The 20,028-nt window shown below is 45.6% G+C and overlaps 1 protein-coding gene across 1 annotated transcript in view; it reads right to left on the bottom strand.

The window, feature by feature from the left end:
* The window catches only part of LOC119385426 (ATP-dependent translocase ABCB1-like), a 132,463-nt gene that overhangs the window by 46,810 nt on the left and 65,625 nt on the right, over window positions 1-20,028 (bottom strand). The window contains exon 13 of the mRNA XM_049413986.1: window positions 7,297-7,401. Coding sequence (XP_049269943.1) covers window positions 7,297-7,401 — 105 coding nt within the window. The remainder of the gene's footprint in view (window positions 1-7,296; window positions 7,402-20,028) is intronic.

The raw sequence follows: 20,028 nt of genomic DNA, 5'->3' as shown, positions 1-20,028 counted from the left end.
GACAAAGAGACCGAACCTACAACCTTCGGATAACGCGCGCCATGCTCTACCAATTGAGCTATGGCGGCAGTAATCCTCCCTGTCCACTTCGGTGGTTATTACTGTGCATGCTAACCTGGGAGTGTTAGTCAGCGCAGCTCGTAGCCATGGCGGTGAGTTTGGAACACTGTTTTAGCTGGTGGCGTCACGTAGCGCGTGGTATTTTTTACGACCTGTCAGCTGAGCAATAAGCCCTCGTAGACTGCCTGAAGGCATCAAGTGTTGCGGAACAAGACCCTCGCTATGAACGAACAAAAGAAGAAAATTTAAGGCCTTGCTTCTTTGTCAGAGAAGCATCGCGAGAGTCTCCTTCTGGCAGACTTGATGCCTTCGGCAGTAAAGAGGTGTACGAAAATCCTTGAAAGTAAGGAGTTTCGACTCGAGAACGCGTGGCCGTAATGAAACAAGCTGACGAAATGATACGCGAAGACATCATGCTGCCGTCCAAAAGTCCGTAAGCGTCACCCGTGGTGCTAGTGAAGAAAGACGGGACACTACGTTTCTGCGTCGATTATCGCTGCCTGAAAAAAATCACGAAGGAGGTGCATCCTCTCCCACACACAGACGACGCCCTGGATCGGCTCCACAGTGCGAAGTACTTTTCGTCGATGGACCTCAAGACCGGCTATGGGCAAATCGAGGTCGACGAGAGAGAGCAAGACAACACTGCCTTTATAACACTAAGCAAGCAGCCCCGAGCTCATGGTCATGCCCTTCGGTCTTTCCTCGGCACCGGGGAGTCCCAACGTGTTATGGATAGAATAGTGGGAAATGGCAGACTTGCCTCGTGCACTTGGACGACATTGTTGTGTTTGCCTCAACCTTCCACTAGCACCTCCGAAGCTGTACTTCAAGTACTGAAAACCTCAGGGCTCACCCTGAAGCCAGAAAAATGCCTCTTCGCGTGCGAGGAGCTCTTGTTCTTGAGCCACGTATTTAGCAAGTCTAGATTTCACCCCGGCCAACGCATAATAGCTGCCATCGCTGCCTTCCCGCCGCCCAACGACAAGAAGGCCGCACGCCGATTTCTCGGCTCGTGCACCTATTACAGACGTTTCGTCAAGGGAGTTTCACGGATCGCAGAGCCGCTAACTCACCCCACGAAAACCGACGTGGAATTCAAGTGGGAAACGGCACATGTTGAAGTATTTCAAGCAATGAAACGACGCCTGCAGACGCCACCGATACTTGCGCACTTCGACGAATACGCCGACACGGAAATCCACACCGACACAATCAGCGTAGGTCTCGGAGCCGTCTTAGTGAATGGGACCGACAGACTAGCAAGAATTATTAGTTATCCTAGTCGGTCGCTATCCGAGGCGGAAGCACTATTCCACAACAAAAAAACGGTGCCTTGACATTATCTGGACTGCATCAAACTTTTGCCCCTATCCTGGCGGCAGGCCTTTCAAAGTTGTGAATGACCACCACGGCTTGTGTTGGCTAGCTAACTTGAAGGAACCTTCAGGTCGTCTCGGGCGGTGGAGTCTGCGACTTCAGGAATTGGACGTTACCTTCATTTACAACTCCGGACGAAAGCACTCTGACTCGATCTGCATGTCCCGTGCCCCCGTTGACCCACCGCCGCAGGACGGCTAGGACAGTGACTCCTTCTTCAGAACCTTAAATGCCGATGACTTCGCCGAACGACAGCAAGCCTACCCGGAACTCAAGGGCCCTGTGGAATACCTTAAGGGCCAGGTCACCATTGTTCCAAAGGTATTCAAGCAAGGAGTGACGTCGTTTTTCTTCCGTGATGGTTCTCTCCTAAAGAATACCTTCTGGCCACTTCGGGCAAACTGCCTCCTAGAAGTCCCTTCAGCATTACGTGCAGATGCTCTGCAAGCTGCGCGTGACGACCCGACGGCTGGACAACTTGCAATTTCCCGCACACTCGCCAGGATACAAGAAAAGTACAACTGGCCTCACCCCACTGCCGAGGTCAACCACTACGCAAAGACTTGCCGAGACTGTCAGCGACGAAAAACACCGCCGACTTGTCCAGCCGGGCCTCTGTAGTCCATTCAGCCACATCGCCGGTCGTTCCAGCAAATCGGGATGGACTTACTGGGGCCGTTCCCCACGTCGAATTCCGGAAACAAATAGATCGTCGTAGCTACCGACTACCTCACCCGCTACGCTGAGACAAGGGTCCTGCATAGAGGCAGTGCCGCCGAGATAATTATGTTCTTCGTTGAGAACATCGTCCTGCGTCGCGGCGCCGCAGAGGTCCTCATTATCGACAGAGGTATGGCCCTTACTGCGAACCTAACTTAGGCGATCTTTAGATACAGCCAGACAACTCACCGCCAGACCACCCCCTACCACCCGCAGACCAATGGGCTCACTGAGCGTCTAAATAACACCATCACCGACATGCTGGCCATGTACGTCGACGTCGAGCACAATACGCGAGATTGTATCCTTGCGTAACTCACCTTCGCATACAACACAGCCGTACAAGAAACGACGGAGGTCGATTCCACGAAAGATCGAAAAAGTGTGTATATTTGATGTTTCCGATTTTCCTGATAATTTTGTATGTTGTGCACATATGACTGCACAGCACGAAATCGCAGTTCGTTTTCAAATAAAAATTTTTTTCAACACAGGAAAATTCGACAAGTGTCGCCGGTTGACGACGACCATTTTACGAAGAGTGCGTTTTCGTAAATTCGCAATCATGCTGGCAGCCACTGAAGCTATATATTACAAATATCTTTCTTTTTGGCGGAAGTAGAAGTAAAGAGAAAATAGCTCTTATCATTTCATAGAATTCTGAGTAAATTATGTATTTTTAAAAATTCACGAAAAACGCTGCGTTTTTGAAAATCGCTCAAATTTGGGACGCTATGGCTACTTCTGTGAACATCTTAGCTTGTTCATATTTGCAGTATGAATAGACCCTTATGTGAATAATGAACCTCCGCATTTGTATTTCTCTAATAATTTTCAAAGTAGTAAATTTTCATGCTCGAAACGCCAAAAAGAGAAAAGTGTTCTTCCATTCAAAAATCTATAATAAAAAAAGCCCAATCTCAATTTTGTTCAAAGTCCCCCAAAATGTTCTCAAAGGACTGCAGAATGATATTATGAAAAAACATGTTGCATCATTTTTATTACAACAAAAGCAGAAAATGTCAAACATTGTGTTTCCAGAGCGTGGTGGCTACTGCGCAAAGGACATCTCTAGTAACAAGAAAGTATACAGTAACACGTCTTTTTCTTTTCTGAGCTTCGCTAAACAACAGTAATGATCTATGGTCGGAAATTGGGAACTGTTTTGTAAAGAAAAAGACCGTTCCAATTAAATGCATTCGCGTGGTTTGCGACTTCACGCCAGTGTTAGACATCCCCCAGTCCACAGTATACACTTTCAGTTGTAGCCTCCTTTTCTTTCATCCATTTCAGTTGAGTATAATTCATATCTTGAGTGCTAAAGAACGCATTCCCTCCATGCCTCTCTTATGATGATGTGCTGTGCCAGAATTGAGAGAGAGAGAGAAATAACTTTATTGGGTCCAGCGGTGAGAGATTGGTATAAAAGCCAAGGTCTCTTCATGAATGGAAATGAATTTCTGGAGAGCGGTCGCCAAGAGGTGTGGTTTTTGTTGGCCCAAATGTTTACGTTGTCAAACCTTATGTGATCAATGCAGAGTTTAAAAAGAATCGGTTACGTGAAGATTGGTGGCAGCAGTTCTGGCCACGGACAAAACACGTTTTGTTTGCATTGCATCTGCTTTGTTTTGCATATCCTTCTTTCTCTTGAAGGAGTGCTGGCAGATCTGGTTTCCCTCTTGAATTGAGCGTGCATCCTGCTTCATGACCCTCCGCAAAAGAGTCTCGATCCGATATCTTCTACGTAACGAAAGTTCTGCTGCAGCGGAATTTTCTTTTTGTGCACCATGAGGCAGTCCGTACAAAATCTCGGCCATGGCTATAACGCCTACCCATAGCCACCTTCAGAGCGTAGGATAGCGATCGCATCAAAGTGAAGCACAATTTGGATGCTTAACTTCTATATCAGGTGGTGTTTCGCTGACTGGCACAGCCGTACTCGTTGCTGTCGTCTGCTCAGGCGGGCGTCCATCGCGCCGCCCTTTGCACCTGCCCGCCTAACGCATGCTACTCCGTTTACACGAGTGCTTGTAGCGCGGGCTACACGATCCGCACTGTGCGGATCCAGAGACCGGGCGGGAGAGCGACGAGCGGTGAAAAATGCATCGTGTAACCAACGCAATCGACACCCCAGCTTTTTCTCGTGCATAGCGACAAAGCCTGGCAAACAATGTGTGACTGCTGTGCTTAGGTTGCACTGCGGTACTCGCCGTTCACCACTGCCGCCATTTGCGATTTCTCACATTCTTACAATGCATGATCGACTCAGCTACACATATTTCGCGTTTAGCTTTGTTACTTTTATATAAGCGTTTACTAAAAAAAAATTATCCAGAGGAATGAAAATGTCCGTGCTGCCGTCGACGAGGAATGTAAGTGGTGTCGCAAATGCATTTAATTGGAACGATCTTTTTTTTCTTTACAAAACAGTTCCCACTTTCCAACAATAGATCATTACTGCTGTTTAGCGAAGCTCAGAGAAGAAAAAAGACGTGTTACTGTATTTTCTTGTTACTAGAGATGTCCTTTACGCAGTGGCCACCACGCTCTGGAAACACAATGTTTGACATTTTCTGCTTTTGTTCTAATAAAAATGATGCAACATGTTTTTTCATAATATCATTCTGCAGTCCTTTGAGAACATTTTGGGGGACTTTGAACAAAATTGAGATTGTTTTTTTTTATTATAGATTTTTGAATGGAGGAGCACTTTTCTCTTTTTGGTGTTTCGAGCATGAAAATTTACTACTTTGAATGTTATTAGAGAAATACAAATGCAGAGGTTCATTATTCACATAAAGGCCTATTCATACTGCAAATATGAACAAGCTAAGGTGTTCACAGAAGTAGCCATAGCGTCCCAAATTTGACTGATTTTCAAAAACGCAGCGTTTTTCGTGAATTTTTAAACATACATAATTTACTCAGAATTCCATGAAATGATAAGAGCTATTTCCTCTTTACTTCTACTTCCGCCAAAAAGAAAGATATTTGTAATATATAGCTTGAGTAGCTGCCAGCATGGTTCCGAAGTTACGAAAACGCATTCTTCGTAAAATGGTCGTCGTCAACCGGCGACACTTGTCGAATTTTGCTGTGTTGAAAAAAAAATTTATTTGAAAACGAACTGCGATTTCGTGCTGTGCAATCATATGTGCACAACATACAAAATTATCACGAAAATCGGAAACATCAAATATACACCCTTTTTCGATCTTTCGTGGAATCGACCCGGAGATGACGCCTTACAAGTTGGTCTACGGAAGGAGCCCAGCTACAACACTGGACGCAACGCTGCCATGTCACCGAACAAGACAATATCGAAGTCACCGCTTATTTGCAATGCGCCTAAAAAACCCGACAGCTCGCCCGCCTGCGCATCAAGAACCAGCAGAGGGTCGACAGCCGTCACTATAATCTTCGACGACGCCACGTGGAATGCCAACGCAGTGACCGCATGTGGGTCTGGACGCCGATACGCCGCTGGGGACTTAACTTAGCCAGACGCTTCTTCGGCGATAGTTCGGGACATACAAGGTGATTCGACGCCTCGGTGCTCTAGACTACGAGGTTAACCCGGATGGCATTGCGAACTCTGAACGGCGTCGTGCACGACCTCAGCTCGTCTATGTCGTCCGCTTTAAGCCGTTTTATGCGCGTTAAGGAACCTGAGGACTGTACTTTATATTTTATTATTGTGTTTTTTTTTTGCTTGCACTTATTGCCTCTTGTATTTTCTTGCGTTTCTATTCTACTTTCATGTTCTGTTAAAGCATCGGGACGCTGCCTTTCAAAGAGGCAATGCCTCACGCACTCCTTTCTTTCTACGCTTTATATTACCGGCCCATTGCACGTGTAGCTACTGCGTTGCGCAGTCCGCGTCAGAGTATCTGGGAACATTCCAGATTATTTATGATCATCTATTAGGCTTGAGCGCGCCAAAACGAACAGCTGAGTTTATTCTCGCACTAACGCGGTCGGTCATTTTGACAACCAATGACAGACTTCGCTTACGCGTAATGTGGCTGCGGGATGCGTTTGGGGTTATAGCTCGCATGGCACAAGTACTTTGACGAATGTTGGAGAACTAAAACCACTGCAATCGTCGACGTAAACAGTGACGTCATTTTAATCTTCTGCTAGTTGCGCTCATTGGCACTTCGGTTTCGGTTTAGCCGATGCAATTGGTCAAAATTCATTGCTCCCAATAATTACCAGTGCCAGCTTTTTAGAATTCACGAAGCGGTGATGGGCTCTTCGCAGTATGGCCTTCATTTGGCCCGACCGCTTATCGCCACTAAATAAAAAAGTTATTCAAGTTCTTTTTTACTGCCGTAATTGACGGTTGTAGCCAGCATAAGGTGCCTGCTGTTGAAAACGTAATTAGAATAACAGCAGACAACTATATAATTTACCTTAATTCTGAGAGTTTTGGGACACATTTTCTGAAGCACCTCGTATAATGTGGGAAACGTAGTCGACACTGCACAATGGTTTCCCTTGCCCGTTGTCACGTAACTGATCCCGCGTTTTTTTTGCGACAAGGTGGCTGTCCGTAGCCCGGAGATTGCACCGCGACTTGGAGCTTTTGCGTCATGGAAGAACGTGGCGCAGACACTACATACATGCAAACTCTTTTGCCGCATTAGCCCTCCGGCACGTTTGAGGATAAATTCCTGCGAGGCTCTTCTAACTCCCACTGCTCTTTTATCAGTATTTTGGAGAGCGCCACGTGCATATCGTTAAGTTTATTATATACCCCAAGACCTGGGCGCTTAGCGCAACAAACTCAGCTCTTTGGCAAGCGACAACTGTTTAGATACACGACATTGCCGAACGGGGAGATTTTTCGCTTCTTGGTGTGGGCCGTTCAATTTGAGGCGCAATCATTTTAAAAACGACTTTTCTGGTGTGTGAGGGTAGGAAAGTTTTGCAACACAAATCTGGAAGCAACATATTGTAAACATAATTGACTGCTTTCCAGTAATTCACCTGTTAGCTCCGTGTACTTAGTGGCTGTAATCAATGACATTTTGACTGAATCATTGTAATGCAAACAGGGTGTTTTTTTTTCTATGATGCGCAGAAGTCTACTCAGCATGCACTGTTCTGGCATACACCAAGGCGGTCACTCACTTGGACAAAAGCTAAAAATCCAGTGACGACACCGACGAGGAGGAAGAGGAAGCAGTAGAACAGGGTTGTGGACTTGATAGACTCTGGGCTGCCGCTGCTCAAACCCTGCAAAGGGAGCACGTTTCTGTCATTGCGCGGACCCAACGCAGATCTGTAGCCTCACCCTGTGACATCTTTTCCGAAAGCAAATGTCGGGAGGAGCGGTGCCGTTTCGACAGGCAGTACTCAGACTGAGCAAGTATGATGGGAGGTAACGCAACAATCGACTAGAAAACTGAATGCCCGGGAAATTAAGAAGTACTTTTAGAGTACCTTTTCAAGTAAAGCCACCTCCGTGATGTAATAATATCAGGGGTTTAACGTCCCAAAACCACGACCCCCCTTGCGATAGCACTATCATCCTAAAAGACGCAGAAGGTGAGGTAATCCCAAGTGACGCTTGCGCGATCGCTCTAAACGACACATTTTCAAATAATTTTTCGGTTTCGAGCAATATTTACCTACCGGGCACTAATTCATGCGACTATCTTATCATGGATCCTGTAACTGTTCATTCATCTGGCATTGCTAAACTCATTGATAAATTACCCTTCAACTCAGCTCCGGGCTTCGATAGTATTAACAGCAAATTTCTAAAAAGCACTAGCGTGTTCAGCTCCATCACATTGACCAAAATCTTTCAACAATCCATAAACACGTCCACTCTGCATTCGCAATGGAAGATAGGGAAGGGGGTCCCACTACATAAACTTGGCAGCAACTCACTCATGAATTACCGCCCGATCTCGCTAACCAGCACCTGTTGCAAACTTCTGGAACACGTAATTTTTACCAACCTGGTTATCTTTCTCGATTCTAACTCATTTTTCACCACATCTCAGCATGGTTTCTGTAAAACATACTCATGCGAAACACAACTAATATAATTTACTCACGGACTACACTGTATTTTAGATCGCGCCTCAACTGCTGACTGTGTTTTTTTAGATTTTAGCAAAGCATTTGACAAGGTTTGCCATCAACTACTTCTTTTTAAACTAACTCTGTTAAACCTCGATACTAAAATACTGAAATGGGTTGAATACTTTCTTTGGAACCGCTATCAGTTTGTTACTGCTAATAATCATGACTCACCTTTAACCGAACTTCGTTCCGGTGTGCCTCAGGGATCAGTATTAGGACCACTCCTTTTTCTAATCTATATTAACCATCTACCATCTGCATTGACTTCTCACGTTCACTTGTTCGCTGACGATTGCGTAATTTATCGTGAAATAACCTGCACTGACGATACTAATGCTCTTCAATCAGACTTAAACTACATAAGTGATTGGTTTAATACCTGGCGAATGAAAATAAATATTAACAAATGTAAAATTTTGCGTGTTCATAGAAATTCCACTACCCTTCCATTCTACCATTTGAATATATACCCTTAGATTCCGTGAACTCGTACAAATACTTGGGCGTTCATATAACTTCAAATCTAACCTGGTCTCTTCACATTGAATACATAATCGGTAAAGCTAACAGCACGCTTGGTTACTTACGTCACAACTTTTCTAACGCCCCATCATCCCTAAAATTACTACTTTATCAGTCATTAGTGCGCCCCAAATTAGAGTATGCTGCAGGAATGTGGGACCCACACAATGAAAACCTCATCTTTTCTCTAGAGCTCGTTCAAAACAATTCAGTTCGATTCATTTATTCTAATTATAACCGTACTTCCAGCATATCTTCAATGAAAGCTAACCTATGGCTTCAATCACTAGCATCTCGGAGGTATATAGCTCGCTTAACTTTGTTTCATAAGTTATACCATCATTCATTTCTTCAAAATGACTTCATTTCGCAGCCGCATTATTTATCGCACCGTATCGACCATCGCTTCAAAGTCAGAATTCAAACAGGTAATACTAATACGTTCAGTCATTCTTTTTTCCCCAGAACATCTCAGCAATGGAACCGCCTTCCCTATGACATAGTCGCCATCAATGACAACAAACTTTTTCGCAAGGCTTTTGCTAACATTGCTTAACTTGAAAATTGCATCATGTTCTTTTTATTGTTATGGCTGTGAAGTAATTAATAACTAATTAGCTAACATTGTATAAGCAGGAATTAATGTCATGTTACCTTGTTTTGTTCATGTTAGTACTTGCGAAGCATTTCATTACTACATTGTATGTACTGCTATTAATAGTCTGTTGTTTTATTGCGTTATTGTATTATTTTCTTGTGTTATATTACTACCCAATTTTTGTAAAATTTCCCGTTTACCACTCCCCTCTGTAATGCCCTCGGGCCTTGAGGGTACAATAAATAAATAAATATGATTATGGGAGACGCCGTAGTGGAGGGCTCCGGAAATATCGACTGCATTGGGTTCTTTAACGTGCACCTAAATCTAAGTACACGGGCCTCAAACATTTGCGGCAATGAGTCGCAAGATGCCTAGCACCTTTTTTAAAGCTCGTTTCGCATATTTTCCGCTGTCGGCGTCGGTGACGGCGTCGCTTCTGAGCGCAAAATCGTGCGTGACCGAAAAATCGAGAAAATGCTAATAAAATAAAAAACAAAAATCTTCGGTCCCATTGAGGATCGAGCCCGGGCCGTTGGCGTAGCAAGCAGGTGTCCTACCACAAAGCCACGCTGTTACTTGCAACTTCTTCGGAAATAAACACCACATAAATGTCATGTAGTGGAAGGAGTCTCCTTAACGCATTTTGTTCGGCAGGTGTTACGACGAAAATCAGCTTATTCGGCGATTTGTAGGCGCATTGTCGAGGCCATAAAATACGTTTTTTTTTTGCGCGACGCCACACACTTAACATTTTCACACCCTTAAGGGTGTAAAAAGGGTGTTAATGACATTAACACCCTTTTTTCCATTGCACAACACCCTTTTTTCTTTATATACACCCTAAGAGAAGGGTGTGTGCGGAAAAAGGGTGTTAATGGAAGAAGTGAAGGGTGTTAATGGAAGAAGTGAAGGGTACACATTGAAGCACTAAGCTGCATCCATGCATGCATATTAAAATCGCGTGCATTGCGTAATGCGTCTGTTGTTGTACTGCCTTTTCTAAGGTTACGATGTCAGTGACATTACGGAAACAAAGAAATGATGGAGCCATTGGCACAATGTTAATTCTCGTGATATTTTATTTTCACATACGGTCCCTTCGTGGGAGCGGCCCGCTGCGTGTTGAGACACGCCCTGCAGGACCTCAATAAAGTTTACCATACCATACCATAGACAAATGACGAAGTATCATTGCTTCACAAAATACTACAAGACTCGAGAAAGTGTACAAGAAAATCAGCAAACACTTTTTTTTGCACAGGCTCGAGGTGTGCCCTACCGTTTCACATTTTCCGCTATACATATCAACCGCATGAACATTTATACGAGGGCACATATACAAATGTAGAAGCAATTTAGAACAAAAGTTGAATTCATTACAAAAACTTTCTGGGTATAAATCTGTAAGTGGGACAGAAAACATCCCGCCGGCATGAACACTTTTTACAAGTTTCGGTATAAACACTTTTAATTGTTCGCTTAGCCAATAAGACGGACAAAAAAAGAATTACTTTGAACAGACCAAGATATGGGCTAATATAGTACAATTGTACATGTGGAATGTATACAACATAGAGCACGCAATTCTGACATACATAAATATGCATACATGACACACTGATGCATAAAGTTTCACGATCCACTTGTTTACGCGCGTGCAGTGGAAAATGTATCTGTGATATCAATTTTTCGTCCACAAACATTAGAGTAAGCCGAGGCCTCACTGAGGTCCATTAAACAAGATGGGACACAATGACACTTGCCTTGTGGTACTAATTAGCCAGCTAATGTAAACATTACGGAAGCTAACACTTCGATACCCGAATTCGTACCACTCATCCATGCAAGGGAAACCTGCAGGGAAATCATTATCGGTTCCATATACGATGCCAAAAAGTGGCCGCACAATTTCTCCACGTTATTTCCGCACAGAAGCACTTGGAAAAGGTAAGCAAAGACTCGGAAGGAAATCAATGTCACCTTAAGGGGACACACATGAGTAACAATAATGTTAGCACCTCGCTACCGAACGAGGAAAATGAGAACATAGGCGCGCTCAGATTTCTTCATCAGGAGGGGGGGGCAAGTCTCACTGCACCCCCCCCCCCTTTGCACTTTGTCGAGTCCGAAAGGAACAAAACAAGATCAACCATGGATGAGCCATGGATGCAAAAATGAAAATGAATCGATGGCGTGTTTCTACCGACGGCCACCGGGGGTAAAGGTAGGAGTTAAACTGTGCTTCGTATTCGCCATCGATGGTCCTCGGTTGACATTATTGTCGAAGAGCATGCGCAGCCATAACCCTGCGCATTAAAGATGACGCGAGAGGTTCGACAGAGTAAATGTATGGGGCAGAATTGGCGCCCCCTTACGGATTACTTGAGAAAGCGGCCGCACCCCCCCCCCTCCCTGCGCTCACCTTTGCATAAGAGAGTTCCTAGGACACCACGAACTCCATGCATGTATACATGTCGCCTCACATGCTGCGCCGATTTAGCGCAGCGCGTGCATGACCGCGCATGCTCGTAAAACTTACGGCATGACAATAAGTGCAAGTCATATGCTGTAAACCCAATGATGGCTGAATGCACGGCACGGCGCACGCACTGCCAACTCCCATCCCACTGCTCAAGGGTGAGAAAAGACGAAGACTACGGCAACAGCGGGTGGGAGCGAGAACTACGCACGCTATGACATCGTATTTGAAGTGTAAGGTACACACACAGAGCGCCACTTTCAACAATGTTTACTTAAAAAACAGCACAGTTTATATGCTCAACACGCGCTGTCACAAGCCTGTGCGTACTGTCCGTCGTCGTTACCGCGCCTTACACTTCAAATATGCTAAACCAACACGCCCAATCTGCCATTCTTACAAACTATGCCATCGCCTCCGAGATAGCGCACCCTCAATCTCGGAAGCCAAGGCTGTGCGCTCTCTCCTTTGCTCCTAGCGCTCCTGGCGATGGAAACAGTCGGCAGTCACGTGATAGCTCGTAGGATCACGTGGGGTGCTTTTAGCCTGGAAGCCAGGGCCAGGGTAGAGTGACCTAGAATAGGGGGAGTGTCCAAAGCGCCGCGCGAATACATGGGAGGAGCGAGGACCTTTTGCGGTGAACTCCCGCGCCGCGGCGCTGCCGTGCCGGACCCGTGGGCATTCTCCGCGGCGGAAGCCGCGTCAAAGCGGCGAGCGTCTGCTACACGCGTGATATTTTGGCCACTATTAGCTAAAACTGCGGAAATTATATTTAATACTGTGTCACTGCAACATAATACTGCAGCGACTCATCACACAGAGAACGCGTTTGTTATTTTGTATGTTGTGAAAAAGGGATTTTGTATATATCCTTTCAGCTGGTTTCTCACCGCATTGGTCCACACTTCCGCGGCTGTTTGATGAACGCATCCTGCACGCACTTCATCGTGAGAAAAGGCGCTCAATTTACTTTCGTGTGGAATGATGAACGTAAACTTGCAGGAGATAATAAACTGGAGATAACCAGGAGAACGTGGCACATATGCACGTAGTAACTAGCTCATGCATGCTAACGCGTTTGCACCCTTCATATCCTATCTTTTATTTCGTGCATTCGATTTGTTTTACAAGGCTGCCTCCTGCGCTCTGCTGTTTCAAGCCATTTCATGCGAAGCCGAATGTGTCAGTCGGCGTGGCCGCGGTACCAAAAGTAAAAAATTACACGCGTCTCGTTCACGTGGTATACACTAAAATTAGCACGGAGGGGCACGAATGTACGTATGCCCAACACGACCGATAGGTCATGGCATCACTACTTGACATGCTTGCCATTTGTGTAAAGACTAACAATAATAATATGGTGTGTGGCGCGCAAACCCGCTTTCTGTAGCCAGAAATAATTCTGACGATGTGTGCTCTGACGACTTGCTTACGTCAGGTTATAAAAAAACGTGGTGGTCACCAATATCGATGTCAACATGTTAGCCATACATTTTGAAGAACTCACCGCATAGGTAAAATGTATGCGAAAAAATTACGTGAAAAAAAAAACGTGGTTCCTTATGCATTCGCCTGAGATGACTCGAAAACGAAAGCCATCTTTTTCGTCAGTCGATGCATTGATCCTCCCTCGCCCCTCTCCGAGAGCTTTCTGCACATAACGTGGTTTCGGACTGCCGACAGGATCGAAGGCATTGCAAGCTTTCTGCACCTCACCTGCGTTTACATTGCCTCCGTGATCGGCCCCGATCACGGAGGCAACAATGCAAAGCGACCATGTCATGCGATGGCGTCATCATATGACGTCACGTTGAATGACGTCATAGTGGCGTCACATGTTCTGTCGACGTCACCGCGTGATGATTTTGCGCATCACTCGTGTTGGCTACGCGGGACGCCGACGGTCAATTTTCGTGTGTGATGAGGCATCTAAGGCTTTAGCCTTAAAAAAAGACAAACCAAAGAAAATGAAACGATAACAGTGCAAGATCGCGTGTATGCCTCACTTCATGTTACGAGCGATCGCCCGAAAACAAACGTGATTCTCAGTTCAGAGCAGCTGATTTTACGCGTCTGCGGGACAAAAGAGGCTTGCTTTACCCGTCTGGTCATCTCTTTTTTTATTCAAGAGATGAGCAGACTCGCTATTTAAGTACTCCGGAGCTTCAGCACGAAATTGTGGTGGACGCTATATTGAGGTCATCAGGAAAAAGCAGGAAATCGTGGTCAGGTGCCCTGTTGGCGCGCATTCAACTGCCGCGGAAACAATTGTATATTATGTAACCACTCGTCCACAATTTTTTGTAAAGTCTCTGAACTGGGCGAACGCCAACCTCCGAGAAGCGTGAAAACATATATAAATGCGAGTGTTGCATTTTTTCAGGCTAGGTACGTAAGGGATCTCAGCATTTGAACTATTTTCTGAAGTGATTGAGATATTACGTGCACTTCTATTTGTGAATTTCTTACCGTATTTTCGGTTCAGGCAGCTTCTACAGCAAGAATGGGGGAATGGAGGCATTTGTAACTTTGTTTCATGATATCTGGATATTTGTAAAGCATTTCCTATATAACGCCTTTTATGCAAAAAGTTGTGGAATAAGGTTAGTTTACCTGGCATTGCTTTTCTTTCAAATGTTTGCGCACGGTGAGCCTTGTTGTACGCTACCTCAGAGGCAAAAATAAGCGAACAGCATTGCGGTCGTATAGCCGTCTCTACTCTTTTTTTTTCTTTTTTTGTTTCCCTTGCGTCATCCCGGTGTGCTCCGTTCATAATGAAGAGCTAGTGGAGGCTAATGAATTGTCGATTAAAGCGGCGTGCATATAGCTGGCAAACCAGTGGCGACCATGAGTAAAAAGCTCGTAGTGTGAAGTGGTCACTGCGCGCAAATATTTCAGCTGACTGCGCATGCAATTTTCTTTTTTTTATTACTCTTAATTTGTGCATGCGTGATGCTATTGCCCGATTACTCGTGCGAATAAGGTTTTTTTTTTCGTTCTTTGCTTGTGCGTGTCCGTTTTGCGCGTTTTTACACACGCAACAACGTTCTCGAACTTTGTGACCGGAACTAGACCACGCTGATGCCGCTTGACGCATGATGTTTTGCATTTTGTTGTTGCGCGAGCACTAACACAAGCTCCATTACGCACTGCATTATAAAAGTTAAGTAGACTTCAAGTGCCCTGTGTGGAACCGCGGCGCAAAAAAACTACAGCGCGTAGCAGACGCCCCTGGCTTTCCGCGCGCTTCCCGAGTGCGAAAAGCCCACGGGTCCGGCGCAGCAGCGGCGCGGCGCGGGAGTTCACGGCAAAAGGCCCACGCGGGTGCCGGCGCTTTGGACACTCCCCCTATTCTAGGTCACTCTAGCCAGGGGAAGCTGCGCCGGCCGCGCTGTGCTTAGTTCTCGTTTGGCTGTGGTTGTGTGGTTGTGCGTCGTCGTGCTGTATAGTTTGGTTTTCGTTCGCGTATAGCGATGTGTTAACTTATATGTTGTGCAGCTGTGATTGATATGCGCGTGGTGTGATCTAAGATGTCGCCCCTACGTTGTGCGTTAGCCATGCGTCTTCTCAGCGAAAGTGGCTGTACGCTGTCGAAAATGGATACGTCGAGATTCAGCCGTGCCATTGTGACGCCATTGTTGGCGGTATGGGATCTTATCACGAATGTTCCAGGCGAGTACCTGCTTTCTCGTTTATGTTGTTGTGGTTAGCGTTTGTGTCTTGCGTGAGGTGTCATTGTATGTAGGGAGCGGTTCACTGCTAAATAGAACAGGGAAGCTTGGCGGCCGCTTCCGCCTGTGACGAATTTCGCGCAGGCGCAGCACCCGTTGTTCTGAACTCTTTCGTCCTTTGTTTGCTGTCCTGCATTTTCGATGGAGGTGAAAATGTTTGACGCCCGTGTACTTAGATTTACGTGCACGTTAAAGAACCCCAGGTGGTCGAAATTTCCGGAGCCCTCCACTACGGCGTCTCTCATAATCATATCGTGGTTTTGGGACGTTAAACCCCAGATATTATATTTGTTTGCTGTCGCGCCGGCCGCGCTTCGAATCCGCGCCTTGTTCTCTGCCTTCGTGAAGCGAATCGTTTCAGCGTCGAAAGTGCGCCGTCCGCGGTGTCGGGCAGCGGCTGTTACGCGCTTCATGTTACATTTGGCTGTGGACCGCTGCGCACATCCATTTTGTCACTATACCCCAAAGCGCGTGTGTAATACTCGGATGTAAGTGAATATCTGCCTGAGCTCGTACAATGCGGCGGGACACCTACCTAGGTTATATAATGCAACAGGGTCGACAGTTGGGCTACTTGGGGACTCATAACGCCCGTGTTAAGCTGCACACGAAACAAGAAAAATATGAAAAAAAATTACGTAAACGAAACACTCGCTGCCGCTGCTTGTTCGTGTTTTCTCTGCATTGTGCTGTTTCGGGGGCCCTTCCCCCCCCCCCCCCCCAACTCCCCCCACACACACATACACACACATCATGATCTTTGGCACGTGCAGTTTCACGTTTTCCAACCGGTTGATCCTCCCCTTTCGGCCTCTATCGCGCGCGGCGCAACTTATTATGACGGTCCATGTTCTCAGCGTTATGGACGGTTTGCAGTCAAAGCAAACGAATTCGTGGAACGAACAATAACGTACAAAACTGGAATCGAAGTCACGTTTGTGTTTACACGCATTTCCTAAGATTGCAATTTACAAACAATCGTTGTAATGCCAACGGCAAGCAATTTTAGGGGCGAAGCTCCTTAAGGCGGCACCCGTTCGTCCCTCGTAGTCGTAGTCGTAGTAGTAGTGCGTAACAAGTCTTACGCTTTGACCTCCAAGGTGGTGCCGGTGGGAGATTTTTCCTGTGCGTTGTTGAACAATAAAAAATTCGCAGCGTGCGCGTTAACTAAAAGCCGAATTCTTCTGTCTCTCATTCCCCATTAGCAGCCATTGGCATGTTCCAGTAGGAAACGTTAGTAGAAGTAGAAGTGTAAGTGTTAGCTAAAAGCCGACTTCTTCTGTCTCTCATTCCCATTAGCAGCCATTGTTTACCTCCAAGGTAGTGCCTGGTTAGATTTCTCCTGTGCGTGATTAAACAATAAAAATTTTGTTCAAAAACGCCGTTGATTGACGAAATAAACCAACGAAAGACGCCAGATGTTTTGTAAAAGCAAAACCAAAGAACGCCAGATGTTTCTAAAGCAAAGCGAAAAGACGCCAGCTGCTTAACGAAAGACGCCACATGTTTTCTAAAGCAATGGTTTTCTAAACAATGAAAATTCACAGCGTACATGTAAAATTAAAGTGAGCTGCAAGTCGTCATAACTCATCGAACCTTTAGTATAAACGCGCCCGATCTCACGTCGGTGATGATGTACTGGGCAGAATTCACGGAAGATTCACGGTTTACCGATGAACCTCCGCAGCTTCGCCCACTCATCATCATTCACTCCGTGGATATGCTGTAATTTTTTTTGTTCTTGTCTAACCTCATTTGAGGTCAGAACTGCCATGTCGGTCTTCAGATAGGTAGTGAAAAGAGGAAGGGGGGGGGAGGTTCTGACGTTGCGTGGGGGGGGCCCACATAATAATGCCCCGCGGGCTTCAGGTTGCCGACCCCCTGTTGTAGAATATTCTTCGCACCCGCTCCTCTCCTATCAGAGCGCAGGTGCCGCGTTTAAGTAAGATATCACTAACACGTAATCGTTCCAAGCCTGCTAAGGTTAAGACGTAATTGCGACGAATCGCCCCTGTCGTAGTGGTTGGCCATATGCCTACCGGTTGGCGCATGCCGCGATCACGATTTGTCGCGGCAGGGTTAACCGTGTCCCTCAACTCTTGATATGGCCGACGCCACGCAAAAGGTCTTTCGTCCTTTGGGAAAGCGAAAGGCCTTGCGAGGGCCAGCTGTTTGTTTCCGCGACGGACGCGTATTTCGCGGTTCATCACAAGGAACGAAGGTTGGCAGCCAATGGCGGCCAGGCGCGTTTGGCTCGTCACCTATTTAATCCGCGCAGCACGCATACAACAGCGCTGTGGCCGATGGCTTCACTTTCTTATGGTTGTAAGGCTGTGCCGTACTGGCAAGTTCATAGATGGCCGTAACCGCGTTTTTCGTGCTTTCCGGCGTTTATCTGTAACGGCGTTGCCGCATGCATTCGCGCTGAAGTCAGACTTATTGATAGGCCTTTCGCTTTCCCAAAGGACGAAAGACGTTTTGCGTGGAGTCGGCCATATCACGAGTTGAGGGACGCGGTTAATCTTTCCGCGACAAATCGTGATCGCGGCATGCGCCAACCGGTATGCATATGGCCAGCCACGACGACAGGGTATAGTCTTGGTTGGCGATTCGTCGCAATTACGTTTTAACCTTAGCAGGCTTAGAACGATTACGTGTTAGTGATATCTTACTTGAAAGACATGAATGCGTAGCACTCAAGTCTTCATTTGTTCGAATTTGTCCGAATATTCCAAAAAGCGTGATTTCACATTTTTAGCCCAATATGCTAATAATTAATAATTATATATTAATATATTAAGTAGTTGTTCGAGGGCTAGTTTCTTTGTTAGACAGCGCTTATTATTGTCTGGTGGTTTCATTTGTTGCGTATATGACAGTTATTACAGCACAATATTTCGCCTAGGTTGATCACAGAGCTAGTAGGTGCTCCATATATTAATAATTTTTTCCAGCTCGTAAAACAGAAGCAGCTGTAGAAAAGGTTCACCACTGTGTGCGCCTTCTTTTTTTAATGCACAGGGAGACCAGTAGCGCCCATAGCATCAGCTTTGTCCCCTTTGCCGTTTGTTCCCTGCGCAACTAATTATGCATGCAATTACACTGGCACTAAATTTTCTGCACTGTACAGGACACTATACTGTAGCGAACGGGTCTGGGGAAGTAGGTGTGTATTCACGTTGTATTAGTGCTCGAACACACGAGGACACAATAAATAGCGGGAACGTGTTTACGATTGCGTTTGCGCTGTAGTACAAGGTGCATATGCAGTACACAGTCACAATGCATTTTATTTTTCAATGCAGGGTGACATTCTTGCTATCCCTCGTGCTCCATCTACTGACAGCGGTATTTCAGAGGTGCCATATGTTGCATCAACTAGACAGTGGTGTTCCTGTGGGTCCAAGTGCATCTACTTGCGGTTTTGCAGATTTCCCCTACCTCCAGCTCAAACATGAACAATTTCTGTTAAGGACAATGAAACGGCTTGCTGTATGAAAGCGCCCGTTTCAGTTTTGCAATTCTTAGTACAACGGGCGATTTTCGGCATCTGTTTGCTTGAATTATATTTTGAGTGTTGATATAATGCAAAGGGTCTGTTAGTTTTCGAGCACAGTAAGAATGTTTTAGATTTTTTGACTATTCAAGACATCTTAATAAGGAGTTCATTATTTTAATTTAACAAATCATTTTCAGGTATTAGGCACCCTCATTGGCAGATTCGATTAGCTTATGTTTGTTGTCAAAGTGCACATAACACGAATTTTGTTGTACGTAAAAAAAGTTTGATCATTACCCATGCCTGTTCTTTCCCAATTTTTCATACCTTTCTGTATCAAAGCATAAAATAAATATTTTATATTTTTTGAAAATCAAGTGTTATGTTTTGCAGACCAGTTTGACTGGATGTGGAAGCCATATTAAGCATTGTTTTGTACATATGCTCGTACATGATGTTGTATATACATATTTATATGTGTGTACTACTTCTGATTTCATTTCATGATCCTTAATATGCAGCACAAGTGGGTGATGACCGAATTTGAAGCTTCAGATGAACACACGAGGCTTACGCATGGATCACTGCAGATTTCACTAATTTGGGGTGTCTTTCCAACCAAGCCCTCCTTATGTGAACACGACCTTTGCCAAACCAATATTGTCACGTGGTCGTGACGTTGACGAAGGCAGCAGACAGCACGTCAGAGATGAAACTGTTTATTTGGCCGAACTTGTGGCCGGGAAATTGAAAAGCAATACACTGACAGCGGCGAAGAGAGCGTCGACCGTCGATCAACTGACTAGCGGTCAAGCGTGTCGGCTTTTACACAGGCGCTATCGAACTTTCCAGCGATATCGCTGGTGGCGGCGTTATCTCTCGACAAAGCTGGAACATTCGCGGGCGGCGCGCAATCTTAACAAAACGATCTACAATG

Source organism: Rhipicephalus sanguineus, chromosome 3, assembly GCF_013339695.2.
Source record: "Rhipicephalus sanguineus isolate Rsan-2018 chromosome 3, BIME_Rsan_1.4, whole genome shotgun sequence".
Classification (NCBI taxonomy): Eukaryota; Metazoa; Arthropoda; class Arachnida; order Ixodida; family Ixodidae; genus Rhipicephalus; species Rhipicephalus sanguineus.
This window is presented reverse-complemented; position numbering and strand designations above follow the sequence as displayed.